Source organism: Alnus glutinosa, chromosome 10 (genome assembly GCF_958979055.1).
Source record: "Alnus glutinosa chromosome 10, dhAlnGlut1.1, whole genome shotgun sequence".
NCBI lineage: Eukaryota > Viridiplantae > Streptophyta > Magnoliopsida > Fagales > Betulaceae > Alnus > Alnus glutinosa.
The window spans coordinates 28,402,233-28,422,702 of NC_084895.1; the positions used below are offsets into that span (position 1 = coordinate 28,402,233).

Consider the following 20,470-nt stretch of genomic DNA (forward strand, 5'->3'; position numbering starts at 1 on the left):
ATTTTGACACGACTCAGCACGAACCCAACACGAAATTAACAAGTTATGCTTAAAAAGCCTATCCTATTTAATTAAATATGTCGAGTTAATGTTGACCTATATAATCTTATATTCATGCTTTAATACAATCTAGACCTTGACACACGAACCCGAAGTGTCACCCCTAGTTGTAGGCATAGGTGCCATAGTTGTTGCAACTTGCAATTGTAATAGGAAATCTTTCTGTTCTCTATTTTTATTTTTGGCTTTAACTCATTAAAGAAAATATTCAAAAGTTCTTTACCATACGTTTTTAAAAACTATTTTCAGATAATTATTCATGAAAACATTATGCTTTTAAATAACAACACAATGACATTTTTTTCAACTGTTTTGTTTTGGTCTTCAGCTTAAGAACGCAACAAATCAGTGAAAATGCACTCTTTTTTCTATTGTCAGACGACTACAAACGCAGGAGTGAGTCTGGGTTCCTTTCCAAGGTTGTTTACTCTTTCAAAAACATAAAGGCATTAATAGACATCTGCATACATAAATATTCAGCCTATAACCCTAATTATGTCTCATTTTCTAAATGTGTCAAGAAGTTCAAGATACAGTGATGTAATCATGCCTTGAGGAGCACTTAGGGACTAATAAGGAGTATAATCTCCTTATAATTGTTAGTAGTTTCTTTCCTAGTCTAATAAGGAAAATATATTCCAAATAAAATTATAAGCTATTTGTAAGTATTTTTTCTCACTAAAGTCTAAGTCAATGACAGCTAAACCTAGCCTTGTAACATGTAGCTATTATTCTTTTCGGGTTCCTGCATGTAAACGGCGACTAGGATTCCTGCATGATGTAAATGACGGCTAGACCTAATAGTTATGTCTTATGACTTAGCCGTCTCCTATTTAAGCATAATTCTAATGAATAAAATATCATGCTTGAATTTTGTCAAAACCTATAACATCTTTTGGTATCTTGGAAGTCACGAATACCTCTAAGTAGCCATTGAAGATCACGTATCTCTCGAAGTAGCCGATTTATCATTTTTTATGCTTTGTTACTAGTGGGTTCGCATTATACAATTCATTTTCACACAATTAATGTCCATGCCCAAAACCCTCAAATTGAATGCCTCTATGTACACATTTAACTATCGAGCTTGAAGGTTTATAACCAAAAGATAATTAGCGAAAGAATTCAAAGAAACATATACATTTACACATGACGACAATAGGCATGGCCATCCATTTAATGAGGGAAGTCAAACAGAAGAATATTTCAACAGATGGCTACAGATACACTCACCATTTTCTAAAGAATTCCACTGCTAAACATCCCAAAAATGTTATTAGAGACAGAATATCAGTTCCTACAAGTAATAACATCCAAAGGCACTACAAATGCAGTCTATCGCCTGAAAAACGGAAGAGTTGTGTAACGTAACCTTTTCCTCTGCAATTACTAATCTTTACCTGGTAGAAGCAGGGTTTTTAAATGTTGAGGTAGTTTTACAATTCCAGAGGTCAGGACCTCCAGAACTTTGGACCCATCAAATCACGATCTGCAGCCGAACCTTGGCTGGCGAGTTTCTGAATGCGTGAAGAAAATTCCCCTGCCTGATAACATTGAGGACGGTGAGTGGTCTGGCGATGAATTCAAGTTGTATGCACATAATCCATAGAGAGAGTGATGACAAATTCATGTGAAAAATGGATGTATCCACGACATTTTATCTTTGTATTTTTTTTCTTTTCTTATTATTATTTGTTTTTCCCCTGGGCACTGAGGGAATGAGAACGCCTTGGACCATTGGTATAGTAGCGTTTACAAAATGTTCGCAGTGTCTCAATTTTATGTGAAAAGTACAATTAAAGCAGAACAATAGTTGCTCCTAGCACAAGGACTTGCCAGAGTACTGCTAGAATGCCTTGGAAAGATGTATATGCTCCATTTGTTAATGCTTTTTAGATGGTACAGTTTGTTTTTTGTTTGAAAAAATGTTCTAATATGACATAAAGATAAAAATAGTTTTGAATGTTTTGTGTTTTAGAGTGTTTTTTAATGTTTTTGTCTTGAAAAGAGAAAACAAAAGGGAAAAGGGAAAAGGAAAAAGTTTTATCAAACAAATGTTTTCCTATTTACACAAGCAAACAGTAAACAAGAAGTTAAACGATATACACTAAAAAATTAGTAATCTTTTTCTTTTTAGAAAAGAAGGGCAGGAAAAATTGAGTTTATGAAACCATTAGTAAACCACTAAACCTCAATGGTCACAGTATTCCAAACAAGTACATGGGAATCACTGAATTACACAAACACGCGCACACACATATAAGAGCTAATCTACATGTCATGAAATTTTCTAACAAGCATCGAGTTCTGTCAACAACTGATCTCCCTTTGTTAAAAATTTTCACAAACCTGCCAAGATTTGAATTCTAAGACCAACAAACCCCACCTTGTCCCTCACAGCTTGAGCTTTAGCTCAAAGCTGTCCACAATGATGAAAATCTTAACAAGTTTATTATATTTCTACATGTACTAATTACTAATGGAACTAACAAGTGCAGCTATTGACATGACCAATAAGCTAGAGCTCAAATGATGTTTCCTTTCCCTTATAAGAACAAAGTGGATGTGAAGTAGTGGATTGAGTGCGAAACTTATCAACAAAAAAGAGTGCATATTCCATAGATAATGAAATGACAAAAGGTAATGCAAAAGAAGATACTAACCTTCTCATCAATCCACATTAAAGAACTTAGTTGATTGTTTAAAATCCGGACTACTACATCTAGTGGTGTCATCCCATCAATTGCATCAAGTTCTCCTCCCTAAAGGAAACAAGAAGGTAGGTTTCAATTGTTGGCATCTGTTGGAAAAAACCTAGTTCGGAGTGGAAACATTGAATTAGAGCATTTACCTGGTTGGCATTTACGGTCTGAATAATTGATTTGATCTGTTCTGTCATCTGCTCTAATTCCCTCTCTATAAGTTCAGACTGCTCATACCTGTATCCAGCACCCGCGGGGCAAAAAAAAAGAGAACAAAGGTGACATCAATATATTAGCAGAATCCAGAAATTTTTCCTTCAACAAATATGTAGCTTCTGCAAAGATATAATGGCAAACTGAATCTAACGCATTTATAAACCGGGCATACAACTGAGCTATATACGGCAGTGGTAAAGCCCAGTCCTGTACTTGGGTGCATCAGATCAACTCAAACTAAATCAAAGAACTGAGTACTCACATTGCATCTCTTGTGGAAGCAGCTTCATCATCAAGAAGCAATCCATGCTCATCCTTGTAAATACGCTCAGCTTCTTCTTCCATACTTTGCAAAGCTATGTCAACCTAAAAAATGACGAGAGAATTATATTTGTTTACTGAATATCACACAAAATTGTGTCTAGACATATGAATATTTAGGGGCAATAAAATACCATAGTTATAAATGTTCAAAGACTAATCTCTACATTTCTAAAAAGTTACTAGTAAGATTTATAAATTTTCATGATTTTTTTTGTTCTTTTTGCCCCTACTAGTCAGGTGGCTGCTCTTGTATACTTCTTGTGTACATAGGGTTCCTTACGCTTTTAATGATATCTTGATTCCTTATCCAAAAAAAAAAAAAAGAAAGATATATATATATATATATTCTCCAGGCCTCAAAAAAAAATAAAAATTAAACACAAACATTTATACAAGAGATTTTGCTTTTTGATTATGGCCAAAGAAAGGATTTACACATTCCTGAGAATCCCCTCAATAATAACTTATGGACAATGTTCTTACTAGTACATTTTGGCAATTAGACCAACATAGACAAAACAACTTACTAATATACCTCTTGTTGATGAGTCTCAATTAACTCCAGTTGCCGCTCCAAGTTAGTTTGAGTCTCAACCACTTTTGCCACTTCAATCTAAATTACAGATTATTTGCAAAACAAAATGAGTAGCCGTCAATGATGTTAATTAAACCGTTTGCTAATCATAAAACACTATTCCACAATGAAAATGTGAAGATAACACCACAATTTTTTTTTTCTTTTTTTTCTTTTTCGGGGGGATGGGGGAGGAAAAAGAGAAGAATCAATTTTTTATGACATATACTACGCCTTGTGACCAGTCATTTTCTTGCCAATGTAAGGCAGCATAAGAACTCGTGTTTCAATATCAACAAGGCATATGACACACTATCTCAGTAAAATTGTCAACCCTTTGAAATTGAGGGCAAATAACTTCCAGGAAAATCTCATAAATGGTCTTCCAACATAAAATAGAATAAATGGCTTTGTGATGTTCATATATTTCACATTAATCTACAGTATACACTATTCTTTTGATAACAGAAAATCAATTACCTCGAGCCTAAGAAGAACATCACGATTCTGCAAAATTCTCCGGTCCCACTCAGCTATCGCGTTAGCCTGCTTTCGGAACTTTCCAGCACGCTCTTGTAGTTCAGCATTCCACTCCTTGATGATCTTAAAATAAAACAAAACCAAAAAAAAAAAAAAAAAAAATCACACCCTCACGTGGAATAGAAGGAGCGAAAAATTAGAAATAAGTTTGACGAAAATGGTGACCTAGGTTTGCTGAAAGAGATCTCTCACCTTTCTGCTTACAAAATAAAAGTTGATTTTGATAAAAGCTATGTGTAGGCCAATGTTATGGACAGAAGGAAGCAACTAACTAACCAAGTTTTAAATTCATTCGTATTACAGATTAATCTTCCTTTTCCTTTTCTTTTCCACATCTAGACTATCTCTTTAACAAACCAGTTTCCTTATTCCCTCAGTTCAAAGACAAAAAACAACAAAGGATTAAAGAAAGAACAAAAAAAAAAGGTAGTTTACAGTTAAGTGTCCCACTTCTCTCTCACAAGGTTACTGCCCACCAAGACTATATCTCTAGAAGTACCACTGTCCAAGATTCTTTTTTCATAGAAAGCAAAACTAATGCAACTAGTATTTCATCTAAAATATCGCAACGTATAAACGACAAGACGTGAAAACAACTTTATGAAATGAAGACATGAAATACCTCTTCAACAGTCTTCCCTGTGATCCCAGACGGTAATTTTGGTGCAGTAGATACTGTAGTGCTGACACTTGAAGTTGTCCAACGGTACAAACAGAACAGAAGAGGATAAGCAGCAAATTCATATTTCTTGGAAAACCTTAATATATAATCAACTACTATCATCTATTCTCTCAATGGTACATAGATTTGAGAGACTTTGAAAAGAAAATATATTACCCTCTGATTTTTTTTATGAATAATAATTTATTGAAATAAAAGGAAAAGCCCTCATACACGAAGAGTATATAAGGATACAAACACCCTAAAGGTGTCTAAAATCCAAAAAGTTAACTAGATCCAAAAGATTCAAAGAGGTGAAAATTAGGATCATAGATTACAACCCAATCCAAAATCCAAAAGAAATCTCAAAAAGACAGATTTTAAACTAAGCACATTAGACTCGCAGTCCTCAAAGATGCTCCACATTAGGGCACTCATAAGGGCTTCCCTAATTGCAAACTAGACAATTTTTTGGACATTCCAAAATGTAATACTGGACAAACAATATGACACAAAGAAGTAAAATAGCAAAGCATTATGATCTTTTCACTTTATTTTTTTAAGATCTTTTCTAGAAGTAATGACAAAACCATGGAATAAGGCTCAATTTGTTGTATTCAAAGTGATTTTCAGTTTTGGCAGCTTAAGAACTTTTCATACGTAGGACCATCATAGAACGTCTGAATAAGCAAGACCTATATTATGAAGCTCGAAATATAAACATCGAAGGGTCAAAATAGTTTTAAAATTAAGTTACTAGTTTATGAATTATGGCCATAGTGCACAGACGGACCTGAACTCTTATAAAATTCTGCACATAATTTACTTTTAGAATTATTTCATAATTATGTTTGGCCTACAATTGATGCAATGATTACTGTTTTGAGTATCAACATGCCTTATTTGGCGCACTGTTAATGTTCACATTCACATCAAGAAAATTCCTATTTTCTTCTCTTTGCAACCCCAAATCAAACCCTCTCCCTTATTGAAATCCTAAAAGCCTACCTACTTTTCCTTGCTATTTGTCACCGAATAACCCATTGAAACAACCCAAAAATCCTGATCACATTGTCCAGAATTTCCAGCAAGCAGATTCTTGATTCCCAGCCTCTTTCAGCAACCGACATTCAATCTTTTTGAACCCTTAAAGACTTATCCTCGCCATAACAAACCACAAGATCATAACTTTTCCGATCCTAGAGTCTACCACAAGCACGTGCAGACAGATTCCCTAATATGTCCCATGTCAAGGGAAGTTATGTGGACACAGAGAGCAAATATACTGCCAAGAAAGCAAAATGAAAATGTATCAACAGTGAATATGTGCATCAGAGCACTGATTAATAAATACCAGATCTAAAAAATAAAAGCAGTAATCTACCAAAACATATTAAAAAATGAAAAGTTAATAGATAATCTAGATACCAGAAAGAAAGAAAAAAAAAAAGTGAAAAAGTTTACTATTAAGAGTAAGCACACATACCCACTACTGGAGGCCACAATAAGAGATGATGATGTCTGAGCACCAGTAGTACTCAAACTGGAAGTTGCTGCAGCTGCAGAAGTTGAAGAGACAACTACAAAATCATTTTGAACGATCAAAGGATATTTGAACATCAAACACAAGTAACTGCTGCTTGATCTAGGCACTTCAGCATTTAAACAAGTTGTTATTGGAAGAGGATATCACAAGTTAATAGCTTAAGAATCTACAACACAATATAAAGCAATACGCAGATGCATAGAAAGGTATACAGTCCCACCAGCATAAACAAAGACAACACCGTTAACATAAACATCATAACCACCTACTACAGCAGAAAAACAATAACATCTGAAACACAATTAAAAATGCTAAACTCACCAAACGCAGGGGCGGCAGTAGTTGAATGTGATTGCAAGGGTGAAGCAGGCGTCAACTGTTTGCTAAACGAAAAGCCCGTAAAAGATCCTGCAGCGCCAGAAGAAGCGGCCGAGCTCGCTGCTGCTACTGTTGAAGCACTAGTTGCAGCCGAAGAAGAACTCACACCAAATGCGGGCAAAGCAAACGAAGCTTGTGTAGCAGTAGTAGTAGTGCCACTACTACTAGTAGCAGGCGGAGTGGAAGCACTCGTGGTGGTGACCGTCGAGAACGGCGGAGCAGTAGACGTTCCAAAGGACAGAGAAGAAGCCTTTGCTGTAGGTGCGGTGGAAACAGCAGTGGCTGCCGACGAGGCGGTGAACCCAAATGAAGGCTGAGAAGCTGAGGAAGAGGGTGGGACGAATGAGAAGGCAGAAGAGGTTGTCGTTGTATAAGAGGAAGATACAGTAGCGGAGGGTGTAGTGGGTTTTGAAAAGGCTGAAGCAGTTGAGATTGAAAGCCCGGTAGAAGAAGCAGAGAAAGGCGAGGCTGTGGTTGAACTTGAAGCTGAGCTTGAAGCAAATGGGAATGCAGGAGGAGTTGAAGCTGAAAATGGAGAAGTGGATGATGATGTTCCGAATAAGGATAAACCTGTACTCGCTGATGAGGCTGTTGTTCCAAACAGGTTGGAACCAAAACCAGAAGTTGCCGCGGAGGACGACGTAGTTCCAAATAGAGGTGAACCAGAAGTTGGTGCCGCGGAGGACGACGTGGTTCCGAATAGAGGGGAACCAGATGTTGGAGCCGCGGAGGACGACGTCGTTCCAAACAGAGATGGACCAGAAGTTGGCGCCGCAACGGACGACGTCGTTCCGAACAGAGGTGAACCAGAAGTTGGCGCCGCAGAGGACGGCGTCGTTCCGAATAGAGGTGAACCAGAAGTTGGAGCCGTGGAGGACGACGTCGTTCCAAACAGAGATGGACCAGAAGTTGGCGCCGCAACGGATGACGTCGTTCCGAACAGAGGTGAACCAGAAGTTGGCGCCGCTGAGGACGGGGTCGTTCCGAACAGGAGAGGAGCAGACTTCGGAGCGAAGGATGACGTCGTTCCGAACAAGGGCGAATTGGTACTTGACGCCGATAGAGATGCTCCGAACAAGGATGAACCGGAACCTGCCGCGGCCGATGCCGAAGTACTAGTAGATGAGGCGGTACTGAACAAGGCAAAACCAGAAGCAGCTGAACCGAATAGGGACGAAGCTGAGGTCGCCGAGGACGGGATTGTCCCAAACGGGGACGGAGCGGAAGTTGCAGAGGACGAAGACCCTACTGTTCCGAACAAGGAGGCAGCGGAGCTAGAAGCGGAATTGAAGGGGAACGAGAAGGAAGGAGCTGAAGAAGAAGAGGAAGTGGAAGTGGAGGATCCGAATCCGAATGGGGAAGAAGAGGGGGTGGTGCCGGATCCGAATGGGGAGGCGGATGATCCGAATGGTAATCCGGTGGAGGGCGGGTTCGTGAGGGAGAATGCGGGCGTGGATGAGGCGGATGAAGATCCATATGAGAAGCCCGACATGGTTTTTCTCTCCCTCTCTCTCGCTCGCTTCTGGTGGGTCTGTGCCTGTGCGAGTGACTGGGGGTTTTGAAATTGAGGGTTTTGGGAGGTAAAGCTGTCTCTAAAGGGTTTTGGGGGTTTTGAAATTGCCGGTTCAGCCGGCCTTCTTCTTCTTCTTTCGTTTTCTCTTTTTGTTTTTGTTTTTGTTTTTTTTTTTTTTTGTCAAAAATGACTCTTTCCTGTAAAGTTTAAAACTTAAAAAAAAAAAAAAAAAAAAAAAATCAATACTTTTTCATTACATCTCAATGTGTCAATAAATCAAAATAAACTAAAAATATTATATATTTTTTGTTTCTTTTTTTTTTTTTTTTTTTTTTTTTTCTTTTCTGCTAAGCCAAAATAACCTATCAACAATAAGAGCATCAACATATGGCTTACTTTACTTTCTTTTTTTCTTTTTCTTTTTTATAAAACTATTTTTCAAAACCTACATCTATCATCTTATCCAAATTTCTTCTCTATTTATTAAAATTAATATTTTATATTTTTTTTATTCACACAAAAATCATACCATGTCCTTCCTCCAAAGCCACATTCGCTCAACCTCTTCAAGAAATTGTTGATTTGCTGCCGAACCTCTTCAAATTAGCAAATCCTCATTCACACAAAAATACAGTTCATTAAAATCCTCAACACCAAAACCGCCGAACGTCTTCAAGAAATCAGCAAATCGATCCTCTTCAAGAAATACTCAACCCCATTGGCTTAGCCATTTCCCTTTATTACATGTAAACAGTGGGTCTTGTATCCGGAAATTTCTTCTCTAATTTCTTATCCAAATCGCAAATCGTTGTGTTGTGGGTCTTGGGTTTTGGATGGTGGTGACGTGGGTCTGTGCACAATTGGAGCTGGAGGGTGGGCGGATCTTGTGCGGCGGCTCTGTGCTGGTTTTGGGCCTTGGGGTCTAGCTGCGGTTCTGGAACGAGAAGGGGGAAGAAATAGAGAAGAGCATAAAATTTTCCCCAAACCTAAAAGTTCTTCAGTATGTGTTGGTGAGAAAGCGCATCGCCGCAGTCTACGCAGGGCAAGGTGTTTTAGCAAAAGGAGCGTGTATGTTTGTATGCGTCTTTGCGACACATAGAAAGAGAGAGAGAGAGAGAGAGACAGAGGAGTGCGTGAAGTAAAAGCAATGTCTATAACTAGCGGAGAAGGGGGGAAGAATGGATCAATGGATGGACTCGTCTCTTCTTGCCTTCAGCTTCTACCCAAAATTTTGCACCAAGATTTTACTTTTTATTTCATTCTATTTTATTTAGAGTAATATTATTTTTTATACTCATTTTATCTAATATATATAAAATATATATATATATATATATATATATATATATATATATATATATTCTGTAATTTTTTTTTGAAATGAAATATAATTCTTAAACAAAATCCTAATTTCGTGACATGTCATTGTTGTAAAGCTTACTAAATAATAAAATTGCTACCCAACAAAAGAAAAGAATGATGGTTCAAAATGATTTTTTGTGGTCCTAAGATTGAGTTGCCTCCACATGAGATCGAATATATGAGAGGTGATAGCTATAAATGGCTTAAGCTAATAGGACAATTAAGGTGATTAATAGGCTAACAACATACCAAAAAAGAAGAAGAAAGAAGGTGATTATTTTATGCATTTCTCAATTCATTTTTGGTCCAACACATACTTGAGTGTAAAAGGACAGTCCTCATCTTACATTGTAAGTTTATAGCTTTAGCGACTATAACAGGCTATGATTGTAATTATCTTTAAGAAAACTTCAATTATAACTTCTGATCTTTAATTATTTTTAAAAAATGATATTTAAACTTTAAAAAGTGTCAATTTAAGGTATCTTTTAATTTTAATTTTTTTAATTTTAACATTCCATTAGAATTTGTCATTAAATCTTATTAAATTTCCAAAATACCCGTCTTTATTTTTTTAAAAAAAAATTATAAAAATTTTCAAAGATTCGGGCATGGGTATTTTTGTAAATTTCGTTAAATTCTGACCAACAACTAAATTCAATCAATTTTTTTTCTCAAAAAAAAATATGGGTATTTTGAAAATTTTGACAAGATTTAACAAAAATTTTTAACTGAGGGTTGAAATTGAAAAATTGATATCCTAAATTAACACTTTTTAAAGTTTGGGTATCTTTTTTCAAAAGTGATGATAGATTATGGCATGCCATTCATTACCTTTTGATGTACTGTTGACAACATATGACATGGCATTGACGGATCAAGATTTTCTTTCTCAAATACCATGGCAGTATGCAGTAATTGACGAAGATCAAAGACTTAAAAATCCTTCCAGTGTACGTTGGAGATACCTTGAAATATCAATCATATATTGTGGGTTTGTTAGTTGATGATGAGTTAATTCTATGTGGTTATCGTAGTTATTATGAGTTATATCATAATCAATCATAGTGTAGACATGTTTATTAAGTCTCTAATAAGCTTTAAAAACCCAGATTTCAGAAAATTCAAGAACATGGTGGTCTTCTAGATACTATTTATGTGGAAAATGAAAATATTTAGGCCAAAACAAAAATGACAAGCTGGAATTTTTTCTTCTAATCTATATTTGAAAGATTTGAAATATGCAACAATATGAGGCGACTACTAGTCTCAATTTTAAGAAGATTAAAAACATGTTTTAATTTAGAGGAGTTCTCCTTTCTTGTTGCAGACACTTAAATGATTAAACCTCAGCAGGTTCTTTATAAGCTTCTCAAAGAGCGTTTTCTTATGCCAAGAAGGTTGTTGATGACTGGCACACCTGTCCAAAACAATCTTACTGAACTCTGGGCTTTGATGCATTTTTGTATGCCTTCAATCTTTGGGCCACTAGATCAATTTCTTTCTACATTCAAGGAGGCTGAAGATCCTTCATCAGGTTATCTTCATACCTGTCATCAGTTTTTTATTTTTTTTACTTGGCTGAAAACCTACCGTTAGTAGGTTGTCGTTTAGTAGTTTTGACTCTTCTAAAACTATGCTATGTGATCATACAAATCTAAGTGTCTACTTCTGCTGCAATCAAGTGTGGTGTGTTTTAATTCAAATTCTTACCCAAGTTTTAAATTAAACGAGGTCATCAGTTGAAAGGTTGTTTAGCCAAGCCAAATGGCTGGTGATACAATCATTATAGAAGTATATAAAATTATGGAAAACATGAGTTCATTGATACAAGAGTGTTAAACCATCACACGGACTCACTCATAAAGAGTCCATCTTATGTTGTGGCACAGCAAATTCCTTTGTTCTTTAACTTCTAGAAATCCACATTGGAAGAATTACTTTATATATTGTAGATTTTAGGTTGACCAAACATTACTTAATTCAGATGTAGTAATCTTATTTTCTTGGTGTGGAAGAAGTTTGCATGAATTTTGAATCTTTGATATTACAGCTGCTAATGTCTGCTATCTCATAGGACTTTTTGAAGTCTAATGTGGGGAACGATGGATTACTTGACAGATTATCCTCCACATATTGGGTTGCAATTCTGGCTGGTTTGGGATTGGAAACTGTTATCTGATGTTTACAATCTGGAAATTATGGTAGGTTCATGGATTGTGTGATCCCTCTGCCATGACCATCCTCATAATTGGTGCTTCTGCTCACCTAGACTATTCATGTGCTGGCTGCTTACACTTCTTGTAAGTCAAGAAAGAAAAAGAATTAGACAAAAGATCACTCATCGACCCTCATGAACCAAGTCCACTGGCTTGCCACTTAAAGAAGGGGTGAGATGGGAATCGGTGAGCCCCTGTTGGCATCCACCTCAACTGCTACATAATATTCTTGCCACAATGGCAAGAATAGTATTGATGACTTCGAATCTATCCAAACTAATGTTAAAGTACAACCTGGTTATTGACTGATGGAATGTTGGGTCATTCTAAACTGGATTTAGGGGCTATTTTAATCAATTTGATTGCTATTGCATGAGAGGTGAAACATAACATAAAAACTGGTACGAAATACTGGAAAAAAGGGTAAGTATTGACTAGGCAAGGCAGTGCAATTGACCTAGAAGGTTTCCTCATCATTGACTGCCTTGAAAGATCCTAAAGTTACCTTGTATATAATCTGCTCTGTGATATATATGCCTCTGTTGCAATTTGTTCAGGCATGCGAGGCATAGACTATGAACTCTTAGTAGAAGTCGATACTGTTAAGGAATAGCATAGAAAGCTTAACAATCTGAAATGTGATATTGGTGCTGTGGTTCTTGAGGCCTACTTAAGTTCTAATATAGTTCTGTTTACCTTAATTTTTTTTTTTTCTTTTGCAATTCATGCTGTGGTTTTTACTTGTATGCGTACGTGAATGTAATGATTATAAAGTCTTTGATCATTTGAATGGCACTGGTGTGCAGGTAATGCAGCTAAGAAAAACATGTAGTCATCCTTACCTCTTTCCTGGTATTGAGCCGGAACCGTTTGAAGAAGGCGAACACCTGCCCTGCTCTGTTAAGTTAATTTGATATAATCATGGATAATAATGTGTAGTCTGAACCATGTTGTGTGGTTTCAGCCTCTATTATCTCCAGAAGTATGAAAAATAAAGAAAGAGGGACAAAGGCTTGCTTAGCTGTGTTGTTGTCACTCTAAATGGAAATACTTTGTGCACTTTATCTGGGTTCAAGTGTATTAGATCTGTCTTTTTCTCTCGTGAAGTTTCCAATAAATGTAATCCCTGTTCATTTGTGACTTCCTGATCAGGCCAGTGGTAAACTGATGATTTTGGACCAACTACTCCAGAAGCTACATGATTCTGGACACCGTGTCCTTCTCTTTGCTCAGATGACACATACACTTGACATTTTACAGGTTTCTTGTCCTTTATCAAAAGAATAAATAAACTCTTAAACTTTATTGAAAACGCCAGTGTGCAGTTTATTTAAAAAGTGTTTCTATATGCAATGTAGGATTTTCTGGAGTTACGAAAATATTCCTACGAGCATCTTGATGGATCAGTTCGTGCTGAGGAGCGGTTCTCTGCAATAAGAAGTTTCAGTGGACAATCTGTTAAAGGGAGCTTGAATTCTGAATCTGAACAAAAAGGCTCTTTTGTTTTTATGATATCCACAAGAGCTGGGGGAGTTGGCCTGAATCTGGTCGCTGCTGATACTGTGAGCTTCAATCTCAACCTACTGCGCCCTTATCATTATTGCTTAAGTTGGAACCTGGAACTTGGACTTGTAGTTTTGTGATTAATTATATCAATAATTGAACTCATTAATACATTTATTTGGTTCAAAAGGAAATAATATAAATCTTTGGCCAGATGTCTTAAATCTTTCTAACCCTACCATAATTTTAATTATTCCAAATTGGGTAAATTACACTTTGTCCGGATAAATTGCTACTTCTGTGTCATTTACCTCAACAAACTTCGACTTGTATCATATGAGTTGATTTCAATCCACATTGTAGGTAATATATTTGTGGCTTAGAGCACATCTTTGTATTCTTGACATATTTGTGGTTTGTCAAAACTTTGTTGATTTCAATCCACATTGTAGGTTATATTCTATGAGCAAGATTGGAATCCTCAAGTGGACAGGCAGGCTTTGCAGAGGGCACACCGGATTGGTCAAATGAATCATGTTTTATCTATAAACCTAGTTAGCAGACATACTATAGAGGAGGTGAGATTTATATATCATGAGTCTGTAATGCTGAAGGCCTTAGTGTACCGTCTGTTGTGTCACACGTGTTGATGTAGGTTATTATGCAGAGAGCAGAGAGGAAGTTGCAGCTTAGTCATAATGTTGTAGGCCGGGGATGATATGGACTGGGAAGGTAAGGAAATGGCAGGAGTTGAAAGTTGAAACTGGTGATTTGCGGTCTATCATATTCGGGTTACATATGTTTGATCCTTTCTACTGATGTCAGCACTGAGAATTTGGATGAGTTGCGGATTTCTGAAATGAATGCTATGGTTGATAAGGTACTTGCAAAGCGCTGCGAACAAATTGCAGGCAAGGATGATAGGAAATTTGAGGTCAATCCATTAGATCTATCAAGTGGATCTGATATTGTTGTGGGAGGAGGGTTCCACCTCTATCAGTTTAGATCCTGGTCTTGATGAGGCTTCTTATCTCTCCTGGGTTGAAAAACTCAAGGAGGCATCACAATAATCAGGTAGTCACTCAATAATGGAGTCAGGAATGAGAATGAAAGCCCCTGAGAAAGAGCATCAAAAACTTGAGGATGCAAGGAAGAAGGCAGAGGAGAAGAAGTTGTCTAAGTTGGAAGCCCTTGGATACCGATGATCATTATCGTTAAAAGAACCTATCAGCCCTGTGACTGGTGATGTGATGTCAGACTCAGGTTCCCTTCATTTTGTTTATGGAGATTAATGTACGCATCCATCAAAAGTTTGTCCATCTGATCGAGCCAACTGTTATCTTCAGGTAAGTTCATTGTTTTGGAAGTGCCTTCATGTTAGCTTTCTCATTAGTATAACGAGAGTGGTGGTGGTCTGCAGTTGTTTCTCCTATGTCCTTGTCTCTTCTTTCTTGGCATTTTTTTTTTTTTTTGTTTTTTCAACTTGCTCATGCTTCTCATTTTTTCATGTGCTGATGCTTGTTTCTTTTCAAATATGAGCATGTCATAAAACTGACAACCTTGAAAGTGCACATATGTTTTTCATCTTCTCTTACAAAATCAAACTTTGAGTATATTCTGATTGTATAGATGGGTCATTTGAAATGGCAGTGCTATGCATTTTTATGAACAGGTGTGGATTTTCTTTCTAATTTTTATCTTGCTTGTGCAAAAATGAACAGAAAATTTGTTAAGAAAATATTTAGGGTGTTACTGGATTTTCTTTATAATTTTTGTCAGTCATCCATGATTACTGATGTAATACTTTGGTTCAGTTCTATTTCTCTCTCAAATTTCTGTTTCATTTTGCATCATCAATCACTATGTGCACCATTTATCCCTAGTTTGGCTCTTTTTGAGTATAGACATTTATTGCTAACATCCTAAAGCATTGTCGGTATCTGGTCAGCATGCTTAGTTTTGCTCCTACTGGGCCATTGTCTTGCCTTTTGAGATTATTATAAAATGAAAATTCCATTTTATGCTTCTCCAATGTCATATCTTAACTTTGGAGTATTGAGATCACATTCTGAATTATTATAATTTATAGGGAAAACTTCATTTACCTCTATGATGTTTCATCGCTTTTGCAATCACACCTCCAGAGTTTAAAAACACTCAATATCAGGTATCCAAGTTTAAAAACTTTGCAATGTCGCACATACCATTAGGGTTTGGAGTTAAATCAGACAATAAAGGGGTGGAATATCTTTTGTACCCCTGTAAAATTTTTAAAATTACAAAATTGCCCTAATTAAATAATTAGAAAATATTTTAAAAAAAAAAACTTGACCCACGGTCAAGCTTGGCCGTGGGTCAGCCATGGAGCATATGGTCATTTTTGTTTTTGAGATTTTTTTTAAAAAAAAATGGGTAGTTTGGAAATTTCCACGTCCTCCATTAGAATTTAATAGAAAATTTTAATGGCGGGGTGACATTGAAAACTTTTTAAATTTGGATACCCAATATTAAGAGTTTTTAAACTTTGGGGGTTTGATTTCAAAAGCGATAAAACATCGAGGGGGTAAGTGAAGTTTCTCCTAATTTATATATAATGATCAATGACATCTTCTGTAAAATTTTCTAATACCTCAACAGTATCTTCCTTTCTACACTTCTAAGTTAGAACTGTAAAAATAATCAAGATTGCTCTTGCAGAAGCATTATCAAGTCCCAAGAGGGCTAGAATGGAAGTGAAGAGAAATAGAAAAGAAAACATAGACATAAATTTTGTCATCAGCTTCTACATGTCCTCTTTTCGTACGTACATGATTTATCTCCAGAAAGTTGCTTATCAATACGAGAAAAAAAAAAAACTAATAATTAATCCATAATCAGAAGTTCTTTAGCCAGTCTACTACAGCCTTGTTGGTGAATTAATCAGTAAGTAAAATCTTGCTCTCTAGGAAAGTATGAGGAATCGTGGATTTATGTTTCCAAAGAAGATCTTGTAGCTTTATTCAACAAGAGAGTCATTTGTTGTTTTATATAAGATGGTAAATCAAAATCGTTACCAGTTTTCAATTTATGATATTCTAGGGTATATCAACACGCTCATTTAGTTAACCAATGCTCTAGTGCTCAAAGAGAGTGAAAGCAGAAATTATTCTCCATTTATAATTAACAAGTGCCACATCCTGCTTGTATACTGATTGTAGCTTTAGATGCTCCCTACATTGAGTTTGGTTTACTGAAAGTAGGTTTTATGCATCTTAATTACTAAAATATTAGAACTCATATCTGGTAACAATTTTGTGGGAAAATTTTATATCTACCACCAGTTCTCTATAAGCTGGATAAGCCAAATGCCTTCTTGACATTCTTCTTAAAATAACTAGTTGTTAACTTCGGCAATTTGGCCGTCTTGGCATTTTCCAGTGAAAGTATTACTTATCAAAAGAAATAAATAAAAAAAGAACGTTGTCAATGTGTTTGTTGTTATTGCATATGAATAACAAATAGTATCCTTTTAGAGATAAACAGCCCATTTATCACCAGAGAGAAGGCAAGCATACCCGTGAGAAATCAGTCACTATTGCTAAATAGAAATTATGATAGAATGGAATACATTATTTGTCGTTGAATGTCCAATGTTGATGAAATCAACACACACCATTTTACATAGCATTTTGAAATGAGTTCATTTCGTTCATATGGGCTGTGAAACAAGTTTGCACTTCCATTTGTCATTATATTGGCAATTTGAAGATGCTTTACTGAGTATTCTCTTTTTTTGTGATTTCAGTAATATCTCAAAAGAAAATTTATATGTTCATTTTGCAGTTGTGCTGATGACTTCGGAAACTGGGGCCATGGAGGAATGTTTGATGCACTGGCCAAACTATCTGCAAGTATCCCTGATGCATATCAACAAGCTACTGAATTCAGGGACCTGCATCTTGGTGATCTGCATCTTAGAAGAATTAATGGTCAGCTTCTGTGTACTCTCTACCTTATTTTTGATCGTTTATTACCTAAATCTGCTTTGGATTGTTTTAAAAAAAAAAAAAATATATATATATATATATATATATATATATTACAAGTTGTTCAGGTATCGATTACAGGAAGTTGTTAACCATGTTCTACCCTGAGGTCTAAGAGGCAAATATTAATTGTTCAGACCAAGAAGCAAGTCTGGTACCTATAGGATAGTAGCAAATTGTTCTGGTTGAATATAGGTTTTAGGTCAAGGTCATTTCAAATCACCGTTGTTATCATGTTTCTCAACTTAAGAATTCCGTCTAAATGTAAGTATTTCTTTAGAGGTAGCAAGCTCCCACTGATGGCCTCATCCTGAACTTTGTACAAGGTTCTTTAGGGAGGATATCCTGGTTAATCTCATGTTTCCTTGCCTTGCAGCTTGCTCCCTCTGATTAAAATTTAAATTTCTTTACTCATGAAAAAAAAAAGAAAAAAAGAAAAAAAGAAGACCTTAAATAGCATGTTGCCAGTTTGCCCTTAATGACTTAATGAAGAAGCATATCACCATTAGGTACTATTTCTATAATATCCCCATGTAAGAATATGTAACCTCACTACGGACTATCCTATAAGAAATAGGAGGATTTATTAGGGACACCATGCAGCATCAGTTGAGCTGCTAACAAACATATGCAGATCATATATACAATAACTTAACTATGTTTTGACTGTGAGTTACTGAAATTAGTGACTGGTTTGTTGGAAGTCTTTTTCTTCTGGTGAGAAAGATTGATGAAAGTCATTAGCAAAATCTTTTTAATTTGCTTTCCTCTGAGAATTAGCTGTAATTTGTTCGATGGACCAATTTCCATTGTTTTGTCCTGCACCATATAATCTTTCTGATTAATATGGGCACTCTATGTCATATTCCCTACTTTAGCATTCAGATTTATTTATTTTCCCTTTTTTAAGTTTCTTTCTTTCATTTATTTATTTAATCCTCAACCCATTTGTTGCTATTCAGAGGACTCAGATGAACAGAATACGGGTGATTGTCCTCCTCAATGGGTGGCTTTGGCTGTTGTACAGTCTTACAATTCTAGGCGTGAAGTCTCCCGCTGCAAGATCTCTCTTTCGGACCTGGAATGTTGCTTATCAAAGGCATCATTCTCAGCAGCTCAAAATTCTGGTAAGGTCTCCACACATTTGGCTTAATTTAGTGTAGAACTTGAGATTCTTGCATAGCACTTCCACCCTATTGGTTCTTTGAAATTGTACTTAATATAACCAAGTTTTGTTGTGTTATTGTTGTACCTAATAGATGTACTAAGATTAATGTTCATTGTGAATGCTTCGAGGTAGATATAATATATTGTGTAAATGTTTATGCCTGTCATCACCAGGCACAAATCCTCTTCTGTTTATTATAGCACAAAACGTTTACCAGAAATTTCATAGTGTCTCAATTGATAATGTGTGTTAAGAATGATAGGAGTTTCCTTCTAAAAGTATAGGTGATCAGGTCTCCCCACCATCTGTCTGTGGCGAGGTGTCCTCACTAGCTGTCAATTCATGAGCTATACTGTGTAATCACCTTGCCTATATTTTTGAAAGAATGGCAATAGGGAGATTCACTCCATTTTTTCTTACATATGCATATTCCCATCACAATTAACACAGTATCGTAGCAAGATTCTAAGGTTTAGGGTTTATCAAAAAAAATTTAGAATTCTACTTAAGCTTTTTATTTTTTTTATTTTATATATATATATATATATAATCAAAATATTATTAAAAAGTGCAAAAGGCGTATTAACGTACACATGAAACATACAAGAACACCTAACTATAAAGAAAAAAGGATAAAAATAAAATAAAACGAAAAGAAAACACATAAGGAAAGTCTAAAGCAGCTGCCCATTGGAAAAGAGTATTGAAAAAAGACTTTAAATTCACTACTGCCCTCTTGTGATCTTCAAAACCACTATCATTTCTTTCCCTTCAAATACACCAGAAAAGACAAGATATAATTATCTTCCACACTGTTGCACTCTAGGAATTGCCACCCAACCCTCTCCAACAAGTGAAAAGGTTAACCACTCTTCTAGGCATTACCCAAGTAAGACCAACACAACTAAATTTAGCACTCCGTAAGGCACCAACAATCTCAGTGTAGAAAAAGATGATCCACAAACTCCTCACATCTCTTACACATACAATACCTACAATGACATACCGCTTTCTTAAATTATCCATGGTTAGGATTTTTCCTAGGCCAACCGACCAAACAAAGAATGTCGCTCTCAAGGGGATCTTATTCCGCCAGATACACCTCCAAGGGAATGATTACCATCATGGGGACAAGGACATTATAGAACGATCTAACATCGAACAACTCTCTTTTGGAAAAGACCCAAAAAAGCTTATCTTCACCGCCCTGGCCCGCTTTAGATAAATACAACAAATTGAAGAACAAAGCAAAGACTTCCATCTCCCAATCATGAAGCGTTCTGATAAAGCTTACGTTCCATTGATGGGAGCCACTAGAAACCTCCAAATGATTTGCCACATAGGCATCCTTGATGCAAGCTATACTATACAAAACTAGAAAAGCTTCCTTGAGAGCCTGATCTCCACTTCACGTGTCATTTCAAAATCTAATCTTAAAGCCACCTCCCACCTTAAATCTGGTATAGCTAGCAAACTCCCCCCAACCCCGCTTGATTTTTTTCCATAACCCCACCTCAAACGGCCCATGAACCTCGTTAGAGCACTACCTACCCCATGAGCTACCATATTTAGAACCTATTACAACTCTTCACAAGGCCTCTCTCTCATACATATAGCACCACAACGACTTCAACTTGTATTGGTGTTTTCTGTGACGCCCCCAAATTATTTAACTAATA

General features: G+C 36.2%; 1 protein-coding gene and 1 pseudogene across 2 annotated transcripts; one reads left to right on the plus strand and one right to left on the minus strand.

Moving 5' to 3' along the window:
• Nucleotides 1–1,210: 1,210 nt before the first annotated feature.
• LOC133879555 (nuclear pore complex protein NUP62-like) lies at nt 1,211–9,657 on the minus strand. Of its 2 annotated transcripts, none has more exons than XM_062318166.1 (10): nt 9,044–9,657; nt 6,945–8,726; nt 6,564–6,657; nt 5,039–5,105; nt 4,357–4,479; nt 3,838–3,915; nt 3,241–3,344; nt 2,912–2,999; nt 2,724–2,822; nt 1,211–1,604 (listed from the first exon to the last, which is right to left on the minus strand). In XM_062318166.1, exons 2-10 carry the CDS (start codon nt 8,491–8,493, stop codon nt 1,512–1,514), a joined length of 2,295 nt encoding a protein of 764 aa, XP_062174150.1. In that variant the 5' UTR covers nt 8,494–8,726; nt 9,044–9,657; the 3' UTR covers nt 1,211–1,511. The 2 variants fall into 2 exon arrangements, with proteins under 2 accessions (XP_062174150.1, XP_062174151.1); XM_062318167.1 differs by having other exon boundaries at nt 6,564–6,636; nt 9,044–9,656.
• On the plus strand, nt 9,348–19,137 carry LOC133879300 (probable helicase CHR10; annotated as a pseudogene).
• Nucleotides 19,138–20,470: the final 1,333 nt, after the last annotated feature.